At 40.0% G+C, this 24,154-nt stretch overlaps 1 protein-coding gene across 1 annotated transcript in view; it reads right to left on the bottom strand.

Annotated features, from left to right (window-relative positions):
- Positions 1 to 24,154, bottom strand: part of FBXL7 (F-box and leucine rich repeat protein 7) — a 196,999-nt gene that overhangs the window by 148,010 nt on the left and 24,835 nt on the right. The window contains exon 2 of the mRNA XM_075142484.1: positions 1,897 to 1,986. Within this exon, the coding sequence (XP_074998585.1) occupies positions 1,897 to 1,986 (90 nt within the window). The remainder of the gene's footprint in view (positions 1 to 1,896; positions 1,987 to 24,154) is intronic.

Below are 24,154 nucleotides of genomic sequence, written 5' to 3'. Positions count from 1 at the left end.
TCAAAACATCTGCCAGATTATACAGCAATCCACATTAAGGCAATTTATATTAAACTGATCCACATTAGAAACTCCTCAGCAGAAAAACTTGGTAGGAAAGTAGTAGTAGCATAGGCTGAGAAAGAGACTACTTCTGCTGTTGTCAAAGTAAGAGTTTGTCAAATCACACTCTTCTAGGGCACAGAAAAACGAGGCTCACATCTGAAATTGCCTCCAAGTATAGAATACACAACTCCACTGCTCTGAACTCTTTCTGAATTTGCACGAGAACTCATAAAAACGTATCTTTACTACAGCATCTGCTGGCCTGCATTTCAGCCTCCCTCACTAACGAATTAATCAGCTGCAAACCAGTGGTGAAGATTTCAGGGTCAACATTGGTATTCACTGGCTCTACAATGGGCTAGATTAAGAACATAAATCTTTGAGATTAGTAGAGGATTATTTTGCATTATCTGATTTGAAAATAAGGAAAAAAGCCATGCTTTGTTGACTGAAGTAAAACAGAAATTTAAAGCAATTGTTAAGTACTGGCTTCAGAGTTTCCACTATTCCTTTGTGGTTTCTTTTTTTTTTTTTCCTGACTGTCATACAGAAAAGTTAAAATGCTTTTATACATTTCTGAAATTTATTTCATGTCTTGGCAATTCACCTCCTTCAGGTACCTCAAAACTTTTGAATCTAAGGCTTAGAGAAACATGAAGTCTACTATTCAACTTAACTTTATTTACCATATATTAAATTATTAAATTTATTGCCAGGCTAAAAAGCAGAGATTCTAAACCAGTATCTCTCATGATTCACAGGTGCCAGATCATCATTCTTGATACGGGATTAGGCATGCCTAACAATAAACTCTTGCAATTTATATGGTCATTTATTACTTACATGAACTGCTTTTACTGTACAGATTCTACAGTCTTAGTCAGACTTGCCAAACTAGAACTATTTAAAGTCTATGATTTCTTTTAAACATAAGAAATAAAGCCAGACTGAGAGCAATCAGAGCTTGTAACTTAAGTTGTAATGACAGGAGTGCAAGAAATCAGAATTATTATTTGATAATTACCAAGTACAACCAACTTATGACAGAGCTGAGCAGAAATGCTAGTTAAGGCACATAAAATTATCATTTAAAAAAATCCTTTCAGCTTACATCATTAAACTACATATAGATTTAATGATTTCCTCTCAGGCCTCGAAGACACTCTTGTAAAAACTAGGGCCAATATACTTTCATGTAACAGGGCACACCTATTCACATATAAGAAGGCAGCAGGAAAGGATCAGCATTTCTCTGTTCATAGGCCAGTTAGTAAAACATTGTATTAATACTGACACATAAAACATCTCCTTCTCTTAGACATTAAAAATCTTGTCCCAGATGATCCCATACTCCAGTAACTGCAGGTGAGATGCACTGATCTAATTAAATCTTGTCAGCTCTTCATGTCCATAGCTACACTTTTTGAAAACTTGGCACAAACAACTCACATTTTCATGGTGTTCATAGTATGAAAACAAGAGGCTGAGATTTAACCTAGAATGCATGCCAAAAATCTTCCATTAAGAATATTCTTCAAAAATAAGTTCAAAATCTGATAGCATCAAATCTTAAGTATAAAAGCCTTTGCTGAAAAAATAACATGCAAAATTACTCAAAACCCTCTATATTTTTGTTCTGCAGAAGAATCTTAAATCCTTTGTCACAAGCTTAAATCAGAAACTACAGCAGGTAGGAGTGAAAACTGCATAAAGGAAGAAGAATTTTTTTTTAATTTCTAGTATACTGATGGTACTGTACACAGAAGGAACGAGGAGGAGGGCTTCCTTTTTTGAAAATAGCTAGGATTATGTTGGGGGGCCTGACCTGGGTAATGAGTACCAGCTGCCTACCTTCACTGGTAGCTGCATTCTTCTGGGCTTTGGTGGGCGTGTGATCTGTACTTGAACTCACGTCGGATGAGATGCTTGAGCTGCCTTTGCCTGCAAAGGGAGAAAGAGGTGGAGGGGGTGGGAGGGAGAGGGAACAAACATGAGTATCAACAGCGAAATAGAAAGACCTTCCGTATCAGAACCTGGAACAATTCCAGGAAGCTTTAAACTAAGTTTAAAGCAGCTGATGTTCATTTTGTACACACTGGGGTAGGAGTTAACTGCATTATAACTTATAGCATGTGCATCTTTACGTGTATTAAGGCTGCAATCAGCCTCCTGTCACAGGCGCTGTCGTTACGCATTTGCTAAGCTCCATTGTAAAGGAAAAGTTTGTGGTTAATAACATTAGGAGAACATTCGTGATCAGTTTTCTCATTCAAATATCTCTAACACAGATCAGGGCAAATGGACACTCATCAGCATCAAGGGTTAAATTCAAAATGTGTTAAATGAGTTTAGTTTTCTGTTTTATGTGTTCATATCATGTATTCAAGTCACTTGGTCACGTGAAAATTAAAGTGAGATATCTGCTGTTTCCTCCAACACCATGCTCACTGCTTGATGTAATACATCATTTTAAAATTAACTTTACAGTTGCTGTTCTTCACCTTTCATTTTTTAACTGTAAAATCAGAACCAACGGATGTTTCTTCTTTTTTTTCTTTCTTAAGACTTTTTCCTGGATTTCCTACATCAATGCCCTAGACCTATTTTTGGGATGTTAAATCAGGTACAAGTTAGCAACAGAAGAAAACGAAATACAAAGAAAAACTTAACTCAAACAGATAGCACAGAAGAGCGGGGCGGGGGGGGGGGTAAAACAAAGTTTCCTCTTTGTTTACCTGTGAGGATCTAAGAATGAGTCATTTCTCTTTCCCTTCGCTCACTCTACTCAATCTCAGTAACCACTAACAGGGAATACACTCTGCTCTGCAGCAGGAACCAGACCAACCACCCAATCAGCAATACGTGAGATAATTCTAGAGACAGGAAAGGTAATGAATATTGTTACATTTTAAGAAGTTATCTATCCCCACAAATATTGCATCAGTGAAGCCTTAAAGAGCCATGTTAGTTTTTGGACCAAAATTAGGCTATATGCAGAAAGCTAGCTGACACCATGTTTCTGTCACTTGAATAAACCTATAATCACAGGAATGTTAGCAAGAGACTTTTCTGATCTGTTATTTCAATCAAGCATTCCTTGGGGTTCTGGGTTACAGTATGCCTGGTTTTCATAACATTTAGATGTAAGGAGGAGGTCTGCTTTTTAAAGGTGCCACAACAGAACAAGGATTTCAGTTTTAATGGGAAAAGACTGGAGAATGTGCAAACGTAGGTTGCTTCACAACCAAGGTACTGCCACTTAATCCGTCAGCCAGCCCTAGAGAATCATTCTCCACATAAAGTTGCTTAAGTTAACATGCTCAGATTTGAGAGATGATTGTAAAGTGAAGGGATATTAAAAAGGCCAGAAGGAAGTAAAAAATAAATGGCTAAGGCTAGTAGTTGGGTGGGGTGAAGAGAAAAAAAAAAAAAATTTTCAGTGATTCACTAACTGCTTTTTACATTCCTTTAAAAAGTTAAACCCAAGAAGCAGTGCCTCTAGAATATCACTTCAATTGCTCTCAAGCTGTGACATGAGTTGGAGTAATGGACTGTGGTCTTTATGGAAATGACTGCTCCAAAATAGCTTTCCAGCTAAGGCAGCTAGGGTTGTGGTAGAAGAAAGGCAGATGAGAAAAGAGAAGGATAAATGTAAAATGCTCTTTCCCTGGAAGAGGCCAGAGAACTTGGAACACCTGCAATAGCTGATAATCAAATCATTAATGACAAGAAATGTATTTAGATGGTATTGCCACTGCCAGCAACTCCTCATGTACCAAGCACTGCAGCTGCAGAGGAAGAAAAACTTCCAAGCAGTATCAGCACTCCTTAACAGATTAATAGAAAGAAAAAAACAACCAAAACAAAAAAGACCAACTGGAAAAAATTATTTCCTCAAAACAAATAAACAGAATTTCCTCTAAAAAATAAAAAATATCTTTTTGGGGGAAAAGAAAGTCAATGATACCAAACAACAGCAGAGTTGCTAGCTGGTCATTTGTGGCATAGGTTGTTTTCACAAAGTGAATGCTTCCTGAGGCTACATACCTCCCCCATTGACATCAACAATATTTCTATTTACCCCACACACAAGCAAGCCTCCAAGAGCACAACAGAAATATTTTACCCACTGTAGGGTGCTGTTTTCCAGTACATCCAATAGCAACGTATTATTTACAATTGTACACTTGTGTAGAAACTGTGAAATGCCGGATATAAGTCTAGATATTTACCATTTAAATCTACTTGAACTTTAAAACATTATAACTCCCTGTGAGAAGTTAAAACCAGAAATTAAGAAAAAAGAATCCATAGTGGTTACTGCTTTAGTTGGATACCAGTTCTTCCTGCAATTATACTTTTAATATTTTTATGATACTGTTAAAGTCTTCTCTTACTGTATACTGCCCCAAAACAAGCCTTTTTCCTCACTGTCTACTCTGAAACTCTCCATTTAGATGTGGGGGAAGCAGGAGATACTCTCTAGTAAATTTTCAATGTGTTTTAAATAGACTAGCAAACACTACATCTATTCTTTTAGTGCAAAACAAAGCCTAGATTTGGCTACTGCAGATTTATGTACACATGCAAGAGCTAACATGTAAGAGCATCTAAGCATTCTCCAAACAACTTGGGTTCGATAATGGGAGAAAGTGCACCCTCAGCAAGTTCCCAGATGGTACAAAACATGGAGGAATGGTTGATACACCAAGAGGTTGCTGCCATTCAGAGGGACCTCATCCAGCTGAGAAAAATGGGCTGACAAGAACCTCAGGAAGTTAGTTCAACAGAAGGAAATGCCAAGTCCTGCATCCGGGGAGGAATAACTCCATGCACCAATGCATGCTGAGGACTGACCAGCTGAAAAGTGTCTTGACAGAGAAAGACTGGCAATCCAGGTGGACATCAAGTTGAAAATGAGCCAGCGGTGGGTCCTTGTGGCAAAGATGACCAACAGCACCGTGGGCAACATTAAGAGGAATGTAGCCAGCAGGTTGAGGTAGGTGATCCTTCCCCACCTCTGCTCAGCACTGGCGAGACACATCTGGAGTGCTGAGCCCAGTTGTGGGCTCCCCAGTACAGGATAGGTAGGGACATACTGAAGAGATTCCAGAGAAGGGCCATGAAGATGAAGAGACTAGAGCATCTCTCCTCAGAGGAAAGGCTGAGAGAGCTGGGACTACTCAGCCTGGAGAAGAAAAGGCTCAGAGGGATCTCACCAATGTATGTAAATACCCGAAGGACGGATGTGAAGAAGAGGGAGCCAGGCTCTTTTCAGTGGTGCCCAGTGACAGGACAAGAGGCAATGGGCAAAAACCGAAATATAAGAAGTTACATTTAAACATAAGATTTATTTACTTACTGATTTATTTTACTGTGATGATGGTCAAACACTGGAACAGGTTGCACAGAGAGGCTGTGGAGTCTCCATCCTTGGAGATACTCAAAATCCAAATAGAAATGGCCATGAGCAGCCTGTTTTAGTTGATCCTGCTTTGAGCACTGAGGTTGGACCAGATGATCCAGAGGCCCCTTCCACTTCAATAATTTGTAATTTTATAACGCAGGTACCTCTGTGAGGACAGCGTTTTGTAGACGAGTAAGTTGTGTTAATCATCCCGTGATTTCAGTGCTTCTATGAAAAATTCATTATACAAATGCTTTTCCAACTGACTGCACCGGTTTTTACCACACCTTCATTTTTTACCTTTAATAGTAGCAACTTAATAGTAAAGTACTAGATCTTACTATGCAACTTACTACAAATTATATATCCAACACAAATACATACCCAATATAGCTGCAAAAATAGCTCCCAAAGATGTTGCCTTTTTTTCCTTAGACAGCTTATCTTAATCAAGTTCTTTACGAAAGATCTGCAGGCAGCTAGTAATGAATAACAGCAAAAGTAGTAGCCACCTTCTATGATCCTAACACACACTAAGTTAAACATCCAAAACTAAACAGACATGACAGAAAGGAGGCCTATCATCCAGGGTTCATCCTCTGAAAACCACATCAGGAAGGTCTGTAACGATAGAGAACATTTCAATAAAAATATTTTAAGCAGAAGTTCCATGTTAGAAGAGACACCATCTAGTCCTCAAGTCAGAAAACACCTGACTCGATAGAGAAGCCTTTTGCCATGCCATATTTGGTGCCCACCTACTATTTTCAGGAAGCATGTTGCAAGGCAAAGGAAAGAGGCAAATTATGATTTAATATACGGGACTGGTGCTGTCAAACATTCAGCAAATGGAGTGAAATTCCAGGTCTCTCACACTCACCTGAGCTCATCTGAGGCAGGGTTCTTCTGCAGTGCTTTCCTCAGGACATTATCTGCCTAATATGCCATGTAAACTCAAATACTGCCGATTTCCCTAATGCCATAGGAAAACTTGACTGGTAGCATAACACTGGTCTTCAGAGATCAGTTCACCTCTCCAATTTAAAAAGTGCACTGAGAAAGTTATAGCAAGTAAATATAACCTGGCAGGGGTTCTAACACAATGACAACTAGAAGGCTCAAACAGAGGGCAATATTGCAAAGACTACAGAAGTAATGACTGTATTTGATGCTCTGCTTAAACAAATTAAAGGCCTGCCAAATGTTTCCCTAGCATGACTTGCTATTGTCTAGAGTTTCCTTCATATGTTCAACAGTTTTTTTATTTCGAAGCCAGAAGTTGCAATCCAAAAGAAAGCAAACTGCACTATGGTAGTAGGTAGATACGGTAAAAGAAAGCAATTTTCTTAAATACAACGTAATTCACACAAGGAGTGAAGGTAGCATGGACTTCACCACACCTGCAAAGAATCACACAGCTACACAGTTGCAATTCAAATCATGTCTCTGACCTGCTTCTGAAGAAGCAAGAGTATGGATATTTTTTCCATATACTAGTGCCAGAACCTTACAATAGTCATAAGAACAGGATTCCAGCCATCTAACCTAGTATGCTATTTCCTACACATTTTATTTTGATCCTGCTGGAAAGAAAATTAGAATAAGGCAAGCATGTAACAGATATTTCCCCTGAACACTGTCTCTGCCTCCAGCTCTTTGTGGCCCAAGGAATTTTTTTCGTCATAAGTGTCTGAACTCAGTAGCCCTACAGCACTATAAAATCTACCTGGTCTTTTTTTGAGTCATGACTATTAAAATAATGTGTTCCATTTTGTTTTTATCACAGATGGCTATACTGACTAAAACATTAGGTTTGTTTTATAGAAGTGCTTGCATCTTCAGTTTTCCTATCAGAACAGAATAAATACCTATATTAATAAAAGAGATGCTATGGACCATCCAATGAAACATTATTAGGAGGTTGTGCACAGAACTGGGTGGTCGTACTCCATATTTCAATATTGCTGAAAAAAAAACCCAATAGCTTTTCCCAGCTGCTTGTATAGGTAGTCATAATCATTTTTTCAAAAGCATACTGATTAGAGCAGTATTTCTCTAAACACCTCTATCAATGTATTTCAGGCTGTCAAAAACTTGCAGGACAGAAGTAAGACTAAACACACACAAGGCATCTTAGCCAAATGGAAGCATTTGATAAACACTGGAAAGGAAACAGCATGAACTAGTGAAGAGCAAACTTTGGATTCTGCCAGTCACACTCTCTGCTGAAAAGTGTCAAAAACACCACAAGGTAGTCAGACAGAAGCAATGCAATTTAAACTCACCCAGGAAAGTACAGTCTATAACTGTCCAAGACTGAAAAACAGTTTTCAGAAACACACATACAAAGCCTGTCCTATTACAGACAGTGTTTCTGACTGTATGACTGTCACTTCTGTTGCATTTTGTTATTTTCCTCATTGTTACTGCACATCCAGCCAGCACAAACAGAGGCTGTTTGAATTATATGATGCAAGTCACAAGATACATGAGGCTTATTGACCTATATGATAGATATGATATTTAAATAACAGTAAGGCCAAATCCACTGTTTGCTGTGCTGAAGTGAAACATTAGACAAAATGTCAAAACAGAAAAACAAAACATAATTCAGAAAAAAGAGCAAAAAGTAGTTAAGTCCAGAATAATAAGAACCACTAATCTTTTAGTTGTCCAAAAGCATTATATTGCAATGACTTTGATGTAAAGAAGTCTGAAAAATTTTACTTAAGCCATCAATTCTTATACAAATGACCTTAGTCAAATTCAACTTCTCAACATGAACGGGCATATGCATATGGCTTTTCTACCAGATGATCATTAGTTTCTCTTTTATATCTTCAGACAAGATTTTTTTTAATCAAATATATGCCAATTACATCAAGAAGAGATCCAGGAAAAAACCAATCCAAACCTCAAAGCATCAGAGATCATGAAAGAGGAAAGAAAAATCTCTTTTTCTTCTCCTGTTTCCATGACACATATTTTGCTGGTCCAAGTCTCCAAAACCTCAAACGTATCTCTTTACAATCTGCACCTCCAGAGACCACAGACTCCTAGTACGTTTCTAAGTATCCCCATGGAAATCAGCAGCTCACTGGAATACTTAGGCTTTGAGGATATATGGCATCCTTTAAAGATGCAATATATCAATTCCTTTATCCAAAGTAAAAGCACAGTTAGACTACACACTTTGGACAATCATTCTCCTTGGACTTTACATTTCTACCAATGGAAATTATACGTCATAAAACTAGTTTCCATTCATTAACTCTTAACTGCTGAGCAAACTACCACTGATTTAACATTGAAGTTACCTACCTACAAGTGTTGTCACTCATTGAACTGCTTTCAGGATGGGTTATACGTTAATTTACAAATCCAGATTTTCCTTCTGCCTTAGAATCTTAGGAGAGTTGGGTTCTCAAGTGATTTTTTTTTTTTTCAAATCAAATTAAAACATGTGCCAACATAACACACACACGGGCTACAAATTGCATTCCACCCAACATTTGTCAGGATGTGATAAAACAAACAGTAAATCGCAACAAACTCCAACCCCGAGGAAAGGAAATAAGCTGAATGTTTCACAGGAAGCGTACTGAAGATTGAAGGGTTTGCAGACATGTGGTAGCACTGGCACTTCAGGACAGTATTTCTCAAAATTTTTAAGAATGCAATCTCTACAAGAATTTTACGTTATTTTTTATATTTAAATCGTAACTCCAGCTTCCAGGATCACTTAATTTGGCAGTGAAATTTGGCATAACTTAGCTATGAAATAGTATACTTAGTTCTGCAGCATTTCTGTAAGTTTTAAGCTAAATTTCAACTCAGGCCACATAGGCCAGTTTGGCCTTCGTTGTTGTTCTTCCAGTCACTGCCTTCCTCACCTTTTCAACTATCACAGCATGCTACATAATCTCCTGCAAACACTAACAGAACATAACTAGTCTACTAAAGTACCTCTCTTAGGGAGCCAGTTGCCTTATTCATTTTTAATATCTTTTAGGAATTTGTACCGGGTGCAGGTGCCCAGATGTTGGCCATGGGGGGGGCTGCAGGGCGGCCCCTGCGAGGCGCGGCCGGGGCTGCCCCGTGCCGGGCACAGCCGGTTCCAGCCGGCCCCAACGGCCCCAGCGCAGGGCACGGCTGAGCCCCTCAGCCGCGGGCGGGCGCCTCGGGGTAGCAAGGCCTTGAGATACAGCCTCTTAGCACCTCCTTTTTTAATTAATGTTGCAACAAGATTCAGCAAGCCACTTGCAAAGTGAAGCTGTCACACCGAGGGCAGCAGGGATTGGTTTAACTCTGATGTCAGTACGACTGTGGAAGTTCTGCAGCTAGTAAGACGCAATGGTTTATCCACTATACTGCGAAATGCTTGAAAAACTTACATAAAAACTCATGTGTGGGATTGAATTTTTCAGAACTGTTTAGCAGAATGATGTTTATTGCTAGCAAGGCAGGCCTCTTCAGAAAGGCTGGATTAAAAATGTAAAACTTGAGTAAGATTGTCCGTATAGACACAGATTCTACTCGCTGTGCCGTGCTGGAAGCAGATTTGATGTACTGGGTTTGTAGTTGTGACATCCTTAACTCACGATGATTTCAGAATGGCTAAAGACTTTATTTAATGAAGTCTTCAAGTGGACTCATCTAATCTAATGATTAAAAAGGGGAAGGGCACGTATTTTAGTTTTCTCAAGTAACCTGTCTCACTCCTGTACCTCTGCCTCCCGCGTGTAACTGTTGATAATATTGATCCCTTTTCTGGAAAATTGCAACACTCATTGATGAGGCTTGTTAACCAAGAGCTGCTAAATGGGACCACTAAAGTCACCATCATTTTTGAAGATAGTACATCTCTGCTTATAAAAGCATTTCACAATACAAAGTGATGAACACCACATACCACTGCTGAGTTTATAAAGAAGTAATAATGTGTTATAAACAACTCTGGTACAGGTCTCTCTCTGAAGCCTATTAAGCAGCCTGCATGCTCGAAGGCAATGCTAATTTGCAGCCAAACTTTGCAACCATTCCAAGTGTTAAGCACTACATTTCAAACACTGGTAAAAGCCCATGAACAATTTAGTCTAGGAGGTAAATATTATTTAAGTAATGCTGCCTGAGAAGGAAAGAACGCAAGTATGTTTCTTTCTTAAACTCAAAGTGAAAAAACAAGATGAGAAATCTGTAACATCCTCTTTTGATTACTTAACAGGACTAGCATGTTTCATGACTGAGTCTTAAAATACCACCTTTCTTAAAATACCACCTTTCACTGAAATGGCTTAGCCTGTACTTCAAAAGCAGTTCCTACTCTGTAGCCTTCTACTTTGCCACAGAAACAGAGAAATAAAAGTTTGGCTTTCCTGCCAATCACAGAATTTTCTTAGAAACTGTTAACATTCATTCAGTGTTGGGCTTTTCATTACAAATTGTCTTCCAATCACCAACATGTTTTAAGAAGGCTATTTACTCAAGATATGCTGTTCTAAAGTTTAGTTCGAAACAACGCTTCCTTAGTATATACTACCTAACCTTAACCCTACTATTTTAATCCAACAGCCGAAAATAATTATTAAACCAACACAAGAAATTAATAAACACACTTGAGTCAGAATAAAACAAAATCCTTTTTTTTTTTTGCTTTATACTATCTTTGAGAATGTCACTCCATTTCCAAGTTCTCTACTAATGGCTGCTTCAGATTTGTTTTTCCCTACCTCCACTGAAATTTAAACAAAATTCTAAACCTTTATATTCAGAAAAGGCAATGGCTATTCAGTTCAATACCAGACATAAATTGGTAGAGACTTCATTTGCACGAGACATGCCAGTGGGTGGAGGTAGCCTGAGAGGATAAACTCCAGTATAGATTCTGAAGTGGCTGCAGAACCTACCATTGCACTAGAATGCATCAGGCATTTGGTATAGGTCTGGATTTCATTAGATATTAACGTACTGTTCAGAAGTCCAAAATCAAAACCACCAAATATATGTTTGTCTTCCATGATAATACTATTAACACTTAAAATCTGTATTTAGATTTTCACAACTGGTCCCAGCATTTAAACACAAAACATTAATATTAAACTTGCACTATCAATTTTACAGCTCATTTCACTTAAAGCACAAAAGTTATGATATTCTCAATGATAATTTTCATCCATTTATTAGACCTGAATCCAATGCATGCACTAAAACACAAAGTGCCTATTACTGCTGCATGAACAGACGCACTATGTTCACAGTCAGAAGTAGGTGTGAAAGTTCTGGTAGCAAGGCCCGGTATCCTGCTTATGGCTTATAAGACATCATCAATCTCACTGATTGAGTTTCAGTCAGCACTTAGTAACTACAGGGCATGCAGAACCTTTTCTTGAATACAGCGTTTAGTCCCCTGTCATGCCTCATCTCTCCATCCAAAAGGAAGTCTAAAAGCAAAGTTACCCAGTCAGTCTGGCTGCACAACTCCACTTGCTCATCCGTAAGGAGGATCCAAAGCAAGTCTTGGTCCCACTTCCCAGCTCTCAGCCTGCTTTTCAATAGCTGACTTATATCTCTTCTACTGAAATCTTACTACACACTGCTCTTTGTTAACTTCTCCAGACCTTTCCCTGGCTGGCTAAGCCTTCACCGATCCCTGCTCTTCGCCTCCCTTGTAGACTTGGTTCTTAGTATGACTACTTTACAGAACACCACTTGGGAAAGGTTGACAAGTGAAGGTAAATTCTCCAACGTACCATAACAAGCACAGCAGCACAGAGCATTCGCGGCAGTTGGTATGACATCTGTCAAGCTTGACTGAAGTCTAGATTTTTATAGAAGCCTTTCCACCCAAACAGGAGCTTCTGCATGTGCTTAAGTCAGGTAATAGATCTCCAAAATCTCTCCCATGGTATCAGGATTCCTACGGCCTACTTTTGATGCTATTGTCTGAAATCTAACAAAGTTTGGGTACCATGCTGAAAATATTCACACAGAAGTTTCTACTAATGGTGTTTTATTTTCCTGGTCTGATACTAAATTGGCACAACAAGGTATAGCATAGATTGCAGATCTGATTAAAAAAAGTAATTCCTTTTTCCTCTATCTTAGTCCTGAGCTAGATCCACATACTACACACATTCTTCCTGTAACTGCATGACTGCTAAATCAGGTACAGTGGAAGCAGAAGGAACGCACAGCTGGAGGTGGCTGCTGCGACAGTGCTGGGGGAGCGGCTCTTTCGACATAATATAAAGTAACACCACAATAACCAACCTCACAATAGCCCCCAAATTTTCAGTTTGAATGTTAACAGCTGGTTAAGTCAGAGTTAACAGTAAAGAGTTGAGGAAGTGAAATACCTTTATCAAGACAGAGTACAAACAAAGTACTTTGGTATCAATGTATGCTGTGAAAAGCGATGCAAAAACGTTTCACATAACAATGCAGATCTGAAAGCCGAAGACCACTTTTTTAAGTAAAGAAGAACAAAGGAATCTGACAGCTAAGGAAAAACAGACAAGGATCACTTTACTCCTTTAGATAAGCACAGTCACTTCCAGCTTTTCATCACTGATGGATACAGGGAAGGGGAGAGGGGGAAAAGGAAGTGGCTGACTCAAGGATGCAAGTAAAAGACTTTGGGATTGCAAAACCTAAATAAAACAGATTTGTAATAAAGGCATACAGTGATACAAAGTGGTATCTTAAAGACAATTAAAAAGAGATAATTTGCATACTTGAGAAATATGTCTATTTTTTTCTATTGACCATCACGTTGGCAAAGTTACAAGCCACATACTAGCAGGTTCAGAAACCAAACTCATCAGCGCACATAACCAAATTAAAAACAATTAAGAGTATGAAAGAAGCCGTGCTTACAAAAGAAAATTGAATCAAACTAAGGCTTCACACTGTACATTTGCCAATCAACTTTGAATTTCACAGAATTCAGAGAAAAAGAGGAAGAAATCTAAAGCTCTAATGTCGCACTAACCACAGTCTGGCAATGTTAGCAAGCAAAATAAAAAACAACAACAACAACAAAAAAAACCTGCCTGATTTTTTTTTTTAAACACAGTTTTAACAGATCATTTTATTATAATAGAAATAATTCCATTATTTCTATAATATATATAACTCTGCACTGCCTGAACACTAGGAATAGTTGCAACTGCAAATAGAAACATAGTTTCTACAGGGGCTCATCTATCCCCAGAATAGGAGCAGGATAGTAACTCTCCATAGAAATAATGCAGCTTTCAGTGCCAATTCAGCATTTTTTTTCTTCTGCAGCATTACCTATATTTCAGCTGTCTTCCACATAAACCTTCCTTTCAGAGAACATGGAAACATAGCATGGAAACTCTCAGAAGAGTTAAATATAAATGCATCAGCCACAAGACATTAGAATTTCCTCATCTATTTTAAGCACAGCATACTCCAAGGTATCCCAACAGACTAGCAACAAAAAGACAAAGGACACTTTTTAGCCTGCTCTATGGCCTTCACCGGGGCACTGTTATTTATAACCCATACAGGTATTCAGTGGGGGAAGGACACATTGAGTCAAAAATGAAGGTAGCTAATATCTACACTGTTGATTAATCAAAAATTTATTTTGAATTTTTTTTCATTCTCACTATTTAGTAGTATGTGTACAACTGGCATAAAAATTGTTTGGTTATATTCTGAGGATAAAAAAAATCCCTTCTGAAGTATATCTGTGAAGCTCAGATTGAACTGAGTAATTCTGAAAGAATTTCAGAATGGCACCGCTTTCAAAAGTATTTTATCCAAAATCTTTGTGAAAAGGCATGCTTCACTCCTCTTTCTTTCCTGCAGTACAGACAAGATATAATTCTGTTCTTAGGTATGATAAATCATATTTGTAGTATTTAGTATTAGCACCTCATTAGGGGAAAAAAAAATACTGAAACTAGGGTACATCTGCAGCAGAAGTAAAGAGAGCAGAAACAACAGGACAGCCACTAACAGCCAGAGCCAAGATAAGCAGCTGGAAGAAGGGTAAGGACAGCAACTGCCTAACCTTAGTTTAGCACAGCCAGAGTAGCTTACACAGTTCAACTTCAACTAGCCTAGACCTAGAATCATAGAATAGTTTGGGTTGGAAGGGACCTTTAAAGATCTTTAAAGGTCATCTAGTCCAACCCCCCTGCCTATTTTGCATGGCTGTGCTCCAGGACCCATAAGCAGGGACATCTTCAACTAGATCAGGTTGATCAGAGCCCCGTCCAACCTGACCTTGAATGTTTCCAGGGATGGGGCATCAACCACCTCTCTGAGCAACCTGTTCCAGTGTTTCATCACCCACATTGTAAAAAATTTCTTCCTTAGATCTAGTCTAACTCTACCCTCTTTCAGTTTAAAACCATTCCCCCTTGTCCTGTCACAACAGGCCCTGCTAAAAAGTTTGCTGCCATCCTTCTTATAAGCCCCCTTTAAGTACTGAAAGGCCACAATAAGTTCTCCCCAAAGCCTTCTCTTCTCCAGGCTGAATAACCCCAACTCTCTCAGCCTTTCTTCATAGGAGAGGTGTTCCATCCCCCTGATCATTTTTGTGGCCCTCCTCTGGAACTGCTCCAGCAGGTCCATGTCTTTCCCGTGCTGAGGGCTCCAGAGCTGGACACAGTGCTCCAGGTGGGGTCTCACCAGAGCAGAGTAGAGAGGCAGAATCCCCTCCCTCGACCTGCTGGCCACGCTGCTTTTGATGCGGCCCAGGATATGGTTGGCCTTCTGGGCTGCGAGCACACATTGTCAGCTCATGTCCAGCTTTTCATCCACCAGTGCCCCAAGTCCTTCTCGGCAGGGCTGCTCTCAATCCCTTCATCCCCCAGCCTGTATTGATACCGGGGGTTGCCCTGACCCAGATGCAGGACCCTGCACTTGGCCTTGTTGAACCTCATAAACCTCTTAAATGCAACTTTGTGACAATGACATATGACAGTCCAAACAATCTCTAGTTCAGGATGTTCTTGTCTGGATGGTTTCTGGGAACCAAAAAGCGTACCAAGAGAAAGTTACTACCATTATGGCCTGGAAGGCACTGTTAGCCCAGTCTGTTCATGCCTTCTCCCCTTCCCCTTGGGCCTCCCCACACCTGCCCACAGGCCAGGACCCCATTTCAACCCCCCAGGGCTACCAGTTCCTGCCCCAGCAACACCACAGCAGGGCTGGTCTCCAGCTCGCTAGTGCCCTGCTCTGTGTCACACTGATTCTTGCAATGTTCATTTATTAATGCTAAGTTTCTTCCTCTGACCCAACTCATCACCTGTACAGAAGGGGCAACAGAAGAAGACACGATGTTTGCATTGATATCCTGTCATTTGACACCAGATCTTCACCACACTTACTGCAAAGTCATGTGAGCACCCTGAAAGACTCGGTGTAACCTCAGTAAATTATGTCTGCTTCTTCATCCCACTTTAACACCTATGTTTTTGTTAAGCAGTACTGGTAAAATCCAACAAAAGCCACACCAAAGAAATATGAAAAAAATATTCTCTAAAATGATCCAACAAAAAACATTGTTAAGCTTTGTAACAACTGAGGGAGTTGTTAAAAGTTCAGAGAGGGCATATAAAGTGGTACAATCGCTTATGGCAATGTAACAGCAATGCGTACAGAAGAAACAGCTCATTATCTCAAAAAAATGCTATCAAGAATCAAAGGATTGGTAACATGGGGATGAAACTAGAAATCCAAATGGGGGTGTCAACTGGTCTGAGGCTAATGGAAAACACAGCACACTGTCTGCAAGCTCCTTCTGGTTCTCTCCCTGCACAAACTTCCACTCAATTATTCATTTTAACGGGTTTTACATCATTCCGAAACTGCCTACGCTACCTGTGTAGTGCAATGAAGGGAGATGGCCCAACTGGCTCTATTCAAGTGTTAGCACCTTATTCCTTGTGACTTTGAAAGATGTGACCTGATGAACCAAATGAAATTAAACAGACTCCAGAACAGCAGACCTGTTAGGCCAGAGTATCCAAGCATAAGTGAATATTTTTATCATTGAACAAAATATAACTCAACTTTTTCCAGTTTTCGGTCTCTCTGGTTAGCTTCATTTTGCTGAAAACAGTCACCCCTCTAACTCACTTCTGTGAGAACTACTCCAACTCCTTGACCACAATCTGTCTGACAAGAAACATTATCAATACAACTTTCAAACATGGAGTAGAGATGTCTGACAATTTAGCCATTTGGGATGTATTTTGCATATTCCTGCATTTGCTCCAACCTGTGTGATGATTTTTAGCTACGAAGTTTAATAAAATTTACAGTCATGTTAGTAAGTTTTTGCTAGCAGACAGAGCAAGTCTGGGCTTCTGTATGCAAAAGTAGAGCATGGAGCATAGAAGTTATGTCCTGGGAATTGATGATAGTTGTGCATTTCCTCCCACTCCCTCCTTTTTGAAAAATTTTGTCTAGTGTTATTTGGCACCTTTCATACCTAAGCACTTCCTTAACTAGTAAGCATCTACTTTTGTAGTTGTAGGCAATAGCAAGCTGCATTTAATTTCCAGGGAAGCATATAGTTTACGTGAGCCAGAGGGAAACACCTGCATCTCTCTGGTCTTAGTATGCCCATGGCAGCATATCAGATCAAAACATAGCTGATGTCAAAGGGACACAGGTGCAGGAAGCTTGCTCCAGTGTTCATTTCCACAATATCCTTTTAAAAGGACAGCTTATCCTTTGCTAACTACACTTAGGAGAGCTGCTAACTGCTCATATGATTTTTTTTCTAGCATATGTTTTAACTACATGCCACTATAAAATTACAGTTTGAGAAATGCTGCATGCCATGCCAAGAACCTGACTTACTCCTCTTAAAATGTAGTCTTCAGAAACCATCTGTACTGTGACAACAAGGAGCAATACAGCTTGTCCAGTTAGAAATTTTGCTGATTTATCTCATTCTCCATCATGCTATTCAGTGCTATATTCAGTGAAAAGTCTATGAGCTAAACCACTGCTGTAACACAGAAAAGGCCTTCAGAATGTTTCAAGATACTCTTCTACCAGTTCATTAGTACGTAGTGCAAAATATAATTGAATTGAAATGCAAAAATAATTCCATGTATCAGGGAATAATTGCCAATGGGATATGTATTAATACTGAAACACAAGCACCCATTTACTAAAGATGACCTCTCCAAAACTATACAACACACTGAAGCAGCAATTTCTCACTTAAACATTATCCGAGTATTTCCTTGGGTACTCCTTACCTTCATTAAAGGAAATCTAAGGCTAACGTTTTTCTAAACGTAGGTACAAGCTCTACAGCAGCAGAAAGGCCATCACAGTCCTACAGCAGCCTGGAACAATCAAGCCCACTAACTCCGTCCAGGGAGCACACTGAGTACCCGGACCAGGTCGCAGTGCAGCAGTCCGTGCTACTATTACCCTCCCTTCAGCTATTGCCTTACCTGCACGGGTGATAAACAATACTTGCAAACACAAATGGAGCAGATTGCATTCTTGCACAGTATGTGCCTCAGTGCAAAAATCTGCCTCATTAGCTCAAGCCAGTTCCAGCTTAAACCGAACAGGCTGATTTTTTCCACTTCAGCCAATAATTGCATGTTCATCTTAAATGCTCTACCAGAGGACCTGAGAGAAGGCAAGAATACTTAAAATCATCCACACCTGTTTTTTCATTTTCTGCTGCTTCTTTCAACAAAGGCGATTACAAGCTTTATTAGATGTTACTTGCTCAAAACATAAGCAGTGACAGTCTGTAGAGGAAGGAAGGGGAAGGGAGGAATACAAGAGAAACTTATCCTATGCCTATGTCAGAAAACAAGTAGCAATACATGTAAAAAGTTGGGTAGCAGAGGTGAGGTGATATAAACAATATTTTCTAACAAAAAAAAAAACCCACACCAAAAACAAAACAAAAAAACAAAAAACCCTATGCTTCCAACTGTGTGGAACAGATGTTTGTACTAATGGAATGATCATACTACACCTCTGAAATAAATCAAAATCTACCAAAAGGAAATCACCGTAGAAAAATAACCAGGAAAAGTTTTAGACAGTAACATCACCACTGTTTCTTTTCTAGAAAGATTCCCTCTGCAACCCTTTTACTAGGCACAGCACACAAGGTATCAGCATGGCACATCTAGTAATTCATAGTTAAACCAAAGAATAAATGCTATTTCAACATCCATGCTGACTTGAAAACTCAGCGAGGAACTTTATTTCTGCATATAAATGCACACATGCAGATGAATACTATCAAGAAAAGTAATAGCGTTTCCATTTTTAAGATCACTTTAGAAACAGAAGCTGTACAATGCAACAACTGCACCAGCATTACTACTTTGAAGTTTGAAATTCATGATTTGTATTTCACATGTCAGTGAACACCTCACAGCAAGCTTTCTCACTGGTTACTTAAGGTGCAATGCTCTTTGACCTTTTCCTTTTCCTTTTTCTGCACACTTTTTGTTGAAGTGAAAAACAGTCTAATTTGAGCCACAGTAGTAAAATCCAGCTTCGGAAAACCTGAAGCTGTAGAGACAGGCATCCATTAATGACAAACATCTTTGGCAAATAAGTCCACTCACAAATGACCGAACACATCTTTAATTTAATATCTAAAGCATTTTAAAACATACACAACTATTGAAGATCCTTTGCCAAAGTGGTTTTGGCACACAAAGGAAGAGATGGATACTGAGCATGCGCCCACTGGACTGGGTCAGACAGAAAGGCCGATCCATCTCAAGCTCTGGCTGACAATACCAGACAGCAGACGCCTTTTTGGCAGTTATCATATCTGACTCTGAAGAAAAGCACACCTCTCAGAAAGGACTACTATCACACTCCTGTCATTATCTCTTACCTTAAAGCCACCTAACAACCGCCAGTAAATACCTGTTTGAAAAGGAACTTTGAGGAATCCATTATGTAAAGCTCCATCTGTCACCAGGGTGACCTTTCACTATGTAAAACTATCCCTATTTCAGAGGGATAAATCTCAGTCTCAGCTTTCATTACCCCACTCCACTGGCTTACAATAGTGTGGACTAACCTTTCTTAAACATTTTGGCAGTCTCCCTTTCCAAAATAGGCACTCTGATAAAACACATCTTATGACAAGAACAACATTGCTTGCGCTGTTCATTTTAAAAATCAACACAATGAAAACTATCCCCAGGCACTACTTCACACAAGAGAGGTACAACTGGTTGATTCAGACTCATTCATGGTTTACTGTACCCATTCTTCCTGTTGGTCCACTGAAACAAACCAACCAAGCGGTTCTTTCTTCACAGCCTTACAATTCCAGCTACTCCTAGTGAAATCCACAGGCACTTTCCCATGGTGCCCTTCAAGCTCATGAAATCTCTGCAAAGCTACCTCCCCCTTTGAGTCTCTCAGCTGAAGTTGTCCGTGACTTAAGCAGCCTGCCAGTAGGTAGGCAAATATCTATCAAGCCAACTAGTATTACATACTATTTCTTTGCTTAAATCTATCTTTCTACACCCATCCGACCATTCAACACACAAGACAAGAAGCTCTGGAGGACTGGAATTTTATTCTATTGCTGTAGTCCAGCAGCATGAACCAACCAACACAACTGTGCTGGTTTTGGGCTAGGATAGAGTTAATTTTCTTCCTAGTAGTTGATATAGTGCTGTGTTTTGGATTTAGTATGAGAATAATGTTGATAACACACTGATGTTTTAGTTGTTGCTAAGTAGTGTTTACGCTAGCAAAGGCCTTCTCAGCTTCCCATGCTCTGCCAGGTGCACAGAGGTTGGGAGGGAGCACAGCCAGGAGAGCTGACCTGACTGGCCAAAGGGATATTCCATACCATATGACGTCATGCTCAGCATATAAAGCTGGGGGAAGAAGAAGGAGGGGGGGACGTTCAGAGTGATGGCGTTTGTCTTCCAAGTAACCATTACGCGTGATGGAGCCCTGCTTTCCTGGAGATGGCTGAACACCTGCCTGCCGATGGGAAGTAGTGAATGAATTCCTTGTTTTGCTTTGCTTGTGTGTGCGGCTTTTGCTTTCCCTATTAAACTGTCTTTATCTCAGCCCACGAGTTTTCTCACTTTTATCCTTCCGATTCTCTCCCCCACCCCACCGGAGGTGGAGGGAGTGAGCGAGCAGCTGTGTGGGGCTTAGTTGCTGGCTGGCATTAAATCACAACACCAACCAACGTTTAAATTCTGGAAGAGCCCAGAGAAAGCTTTTTTTCCTTTTGCTGGCAAGGGAAAGCAGTTAATCTTCTAATTTTCACTGCAAAGAGCAGCAGAGAATAAAAACCTCTCTGCAAGTTGATCGAGTACCCACCACAGTGGGTAAAACAAACTGCCAAGTGACATATAACAGGATCCCTGCAAAGGAATGCAGGGTCATGATACACACTATCTTCCACAATGATTTATTCCTTCAAAAAAGTTGTAAAAATCAGGGGATAAAGTAGGTGGTCACGTCACTCTCTTCATCTAACAAGTCTGCACTGATACACTGCTCTGAAGTAGACTGACTTTCATGACAGCATTGTCAAAATCCACAAAAGTATCGGTAACTGACAGATGACTGAGCTGTGTGCTTGCAAATGGCTACTTACCACTTCTTCTGCACAGGTGGGAGGAAGAGATTCAGTTCACTGAAAATTTACAAAACTGCAGATGAGCTTTTTACTCCCCATCTGTCCATCCCCTTTCGGTCTCTGTTTGAGCTGGAAGAACACCCTCCAAAGAGCATGATCCCCAGGTTGCATCAGGTTTCTCATCAACACAGACTGCTTGATCAGTTTGCCTGTGGAGAATGTTTTAACATCATGCTGGAATTTGGCAACAGTCCCGGCATATAATTAAACAGCCGTTTTTTGAAGCAAAGCCCCCAGTAGGGCAGACCAAGAGACACAGAGGCCTGATGATGTACCTCATAACAGCTCTTTCCTTATGGCCCAGTACCAACTTTGTGAGCAGTCCTGTTCTACCAGGAATGTAACATTTCAGATCACTGGGTGCCTAAAATCAGGCTGAAGGGGCTGGTCTACACCCAGGAGTACAAAAGCCACTCACATTTTCCAAGAACAGTGGAAACAGTAGTTGACTGACTTCAGGCAAATGAAAGCTGTACAGCCAGTATTAGGAAAAGATGGCCTGGATCCTTCCCAGTTGTCTTCTCCTGTGACAAAAGGTCCACAGAGTAGCCTTGCCACCACATTTCTCTAGACACTTACAAATGTAAGGCCCAACAGGAAGATAACAAAATAACAAGCATGACCGTCAGAATTTTTGAGGCATTTTTACCTAGAAAGTGATTTTTTTCCCGCAGGTCACAGAGAAAGGCCAGCACCATTGTAAAAGTTTAAAGCCCTCTTGCTTTAACATAGAATCCCTACCCCTGCTGCCAGGTCTAGAAGATAACTTTAAAACTTCATTCCCGTGATCGAGCATTACAACTCCTAGTTTCAGCCTTTTTTCCCCATGACTGATTTATATCCCTCTGAACATTTGTAGAGGAACCAAGGATGACTCCCCAGAAGCACACACAGAGTAAGCACATCTGCCCAAAACATCTGTTCTACCTCTGGGAGACAAGACCCGTTTCTAGTTTCACAGTCCTGAATGTAACAGTCTTCAAGGAAGTCTACATGGAAGGTAGAGTTCCCACTTTCTCCAAGCACTCTAACAGCAATATCCTACAGATGTTATGGTTTAAATCAACATTGCCATTCTGGCCCTCTAAATAGAATCTTTTATACTTTCCCTGATGTACAGGAGCCTTCCCCCAGCCTCCAGCAATACGCCACGCCATGCTGACAATCCGTGGTCAGTTTAGACTCAAGCAATACGCTCTTGATCCCTCTTCTTAGCTGCCTCCAATCTGTGAGAAGCCCACTAAAAATTTTACTGTAATGGTCTCCTCCCTACACTACTCAGCATTTTGCACCACTGAGTTCACGCCACATCTACTTTTCCACTCCACGAAGTTCTTTCACTGTAGTATTGTATAGTCCTTTTGCAGCAGGGATGTTTCCCATCGTTATTCACAAATTGCTGGAGCTGAACTAGTTCAAAGTCAATAATGAAAATGTTAATCAAGACAGGTCTCTGAGGGAACAACACTAGTAACATCTCCATTGTGATAACTCCCTCTTGAAAACAACTTATTATACTCTTCACATCAGCCAAGCTTTTGTTCACTCACAGACAAGTCTCATTTCAATCCCCATTTTTTTCCCCAACAGGAAGCTGTTTCAGAGGATTTAATTAAATCTACACAGGCAAGGCTAATGCAGTAGATTTAATCAATTGTCTTACATTTCAACTAGAAACAACCCATCTTTGCCAAGATAACACCTCTTGTCTGAGTTCACATTTACCTCTTGTGCTTGATCTCTCACTTTCAAAAATGCACAGAATTGGAGAGGATGAAAATCAGGCCAACTATCTGAATCAATTATTTCTCATTGAGTACTTAATTTCCCCCTTCTCCACTCAAATCACCACCATCTGCTCCCCAACCTGAGAGACTACCAGAAAACTGCTGCTCTACAGTTTTGTTTTCTTTGCAGTTGTTATCCCATAGTGAAGAGACCTTTGGCCCTCTACAAGAGAGGATTACCACCCCAGGCAGGAAGGGGATTCTGAAAGAGGGCTGAAGGGTTACACAGACAAACTGTGTGTGAATTTTGTTTCCTTAAGCCCTTGAAAGGCCTGTGACAGGCAGGCCCCGCTACTTGAGAAAATTGGGGCTACAATGACAGCAGCACTTGCAAGCTCAGAGGTTAATGCCTCGTCCCAGGAGACAGGTTTGCAAGGACTACTGGCGGTAGGGGAAAAGGAGATGAGGCAGCAAAGAGCTGCAGTGACCCTGCAGGTACTGGCCAGTAGAAAAGACACTGTCCTTTAGAAGACGCGCTCCCTTTCTGAAGTAAGCATTAAACATAAACAACCTAAGGCAGAGCTTCCTTTCATTAAGGAGCTAAAACTGATGTAGGTTTGGTTTTGATATAATTTTAGACTAAAATTCAGCTTGACAAATAGAAAAGTTTGAAAATATAACCCAGCAGCATCATGTTCAACATAATAACAACCGTTACCACGAGCATTACAAAAACCTTACAGCTTCCTATCTGTGAACTGTCAATCATTACGCTTTCTTTGATGGCATTTGGAGAGAAAAGGAAGAGTAAGACACCAAATATGTGACAGATCCATTGAAAGGTCTCCTCTCCCTTTACCAAACTTCTTTCAATCCAATCTAAAAAAAAGTGTAACTGTCGCCACCAAGAACACAAGATCAAGTGAAGACTCATAGGGCTGATTTATGGTCAAATCCCATAAAAATGAACTTGAACTTCTAAGTTAGTCAAATAAGATTCATACTTGCACATGTAAAAATTGAAAGCTAAGCACCCACAAAAACAAACAAACAACAACCAAAAAAACCACAAACAAACCAATAACTGCAATAATACCTGCAGTTAAAATAGTTGAAATGTTATGAAAGTCAAGCTACTTGCTTTAAGTCTAACACACTTTTCAAGAATACCTGATCTTGGTATACAAATATTGTAGTGCTCCAAATGTATGAAAAACTTTGTATGTTTGGCCATGAGAATCCATTAAATTGAGCAGTTTTCAGACAAAGTACCTTACAGGGAAGATGTGAGGTTAGACTGTCTTTACAAGCAGA

The sequence above is a fragment of the Calonectris borealis genome, chromosome 2 (assembly GCF_964195595.1).
Source record: "Calonectris borealis chromosome 2, bCalBor7.hap1.2, whole genome shotgun sequence".
NCBI classification, from domain to species: domain Eukaryota; kingdom Metazoa; phylum Chordata; class Aves; order Procellariiformes; family Procellariidae; genus Calonectris; species Calonectris borealis.
This window is presented reverse-complemented; position numbering and strand designations above follow the sequence as displayed.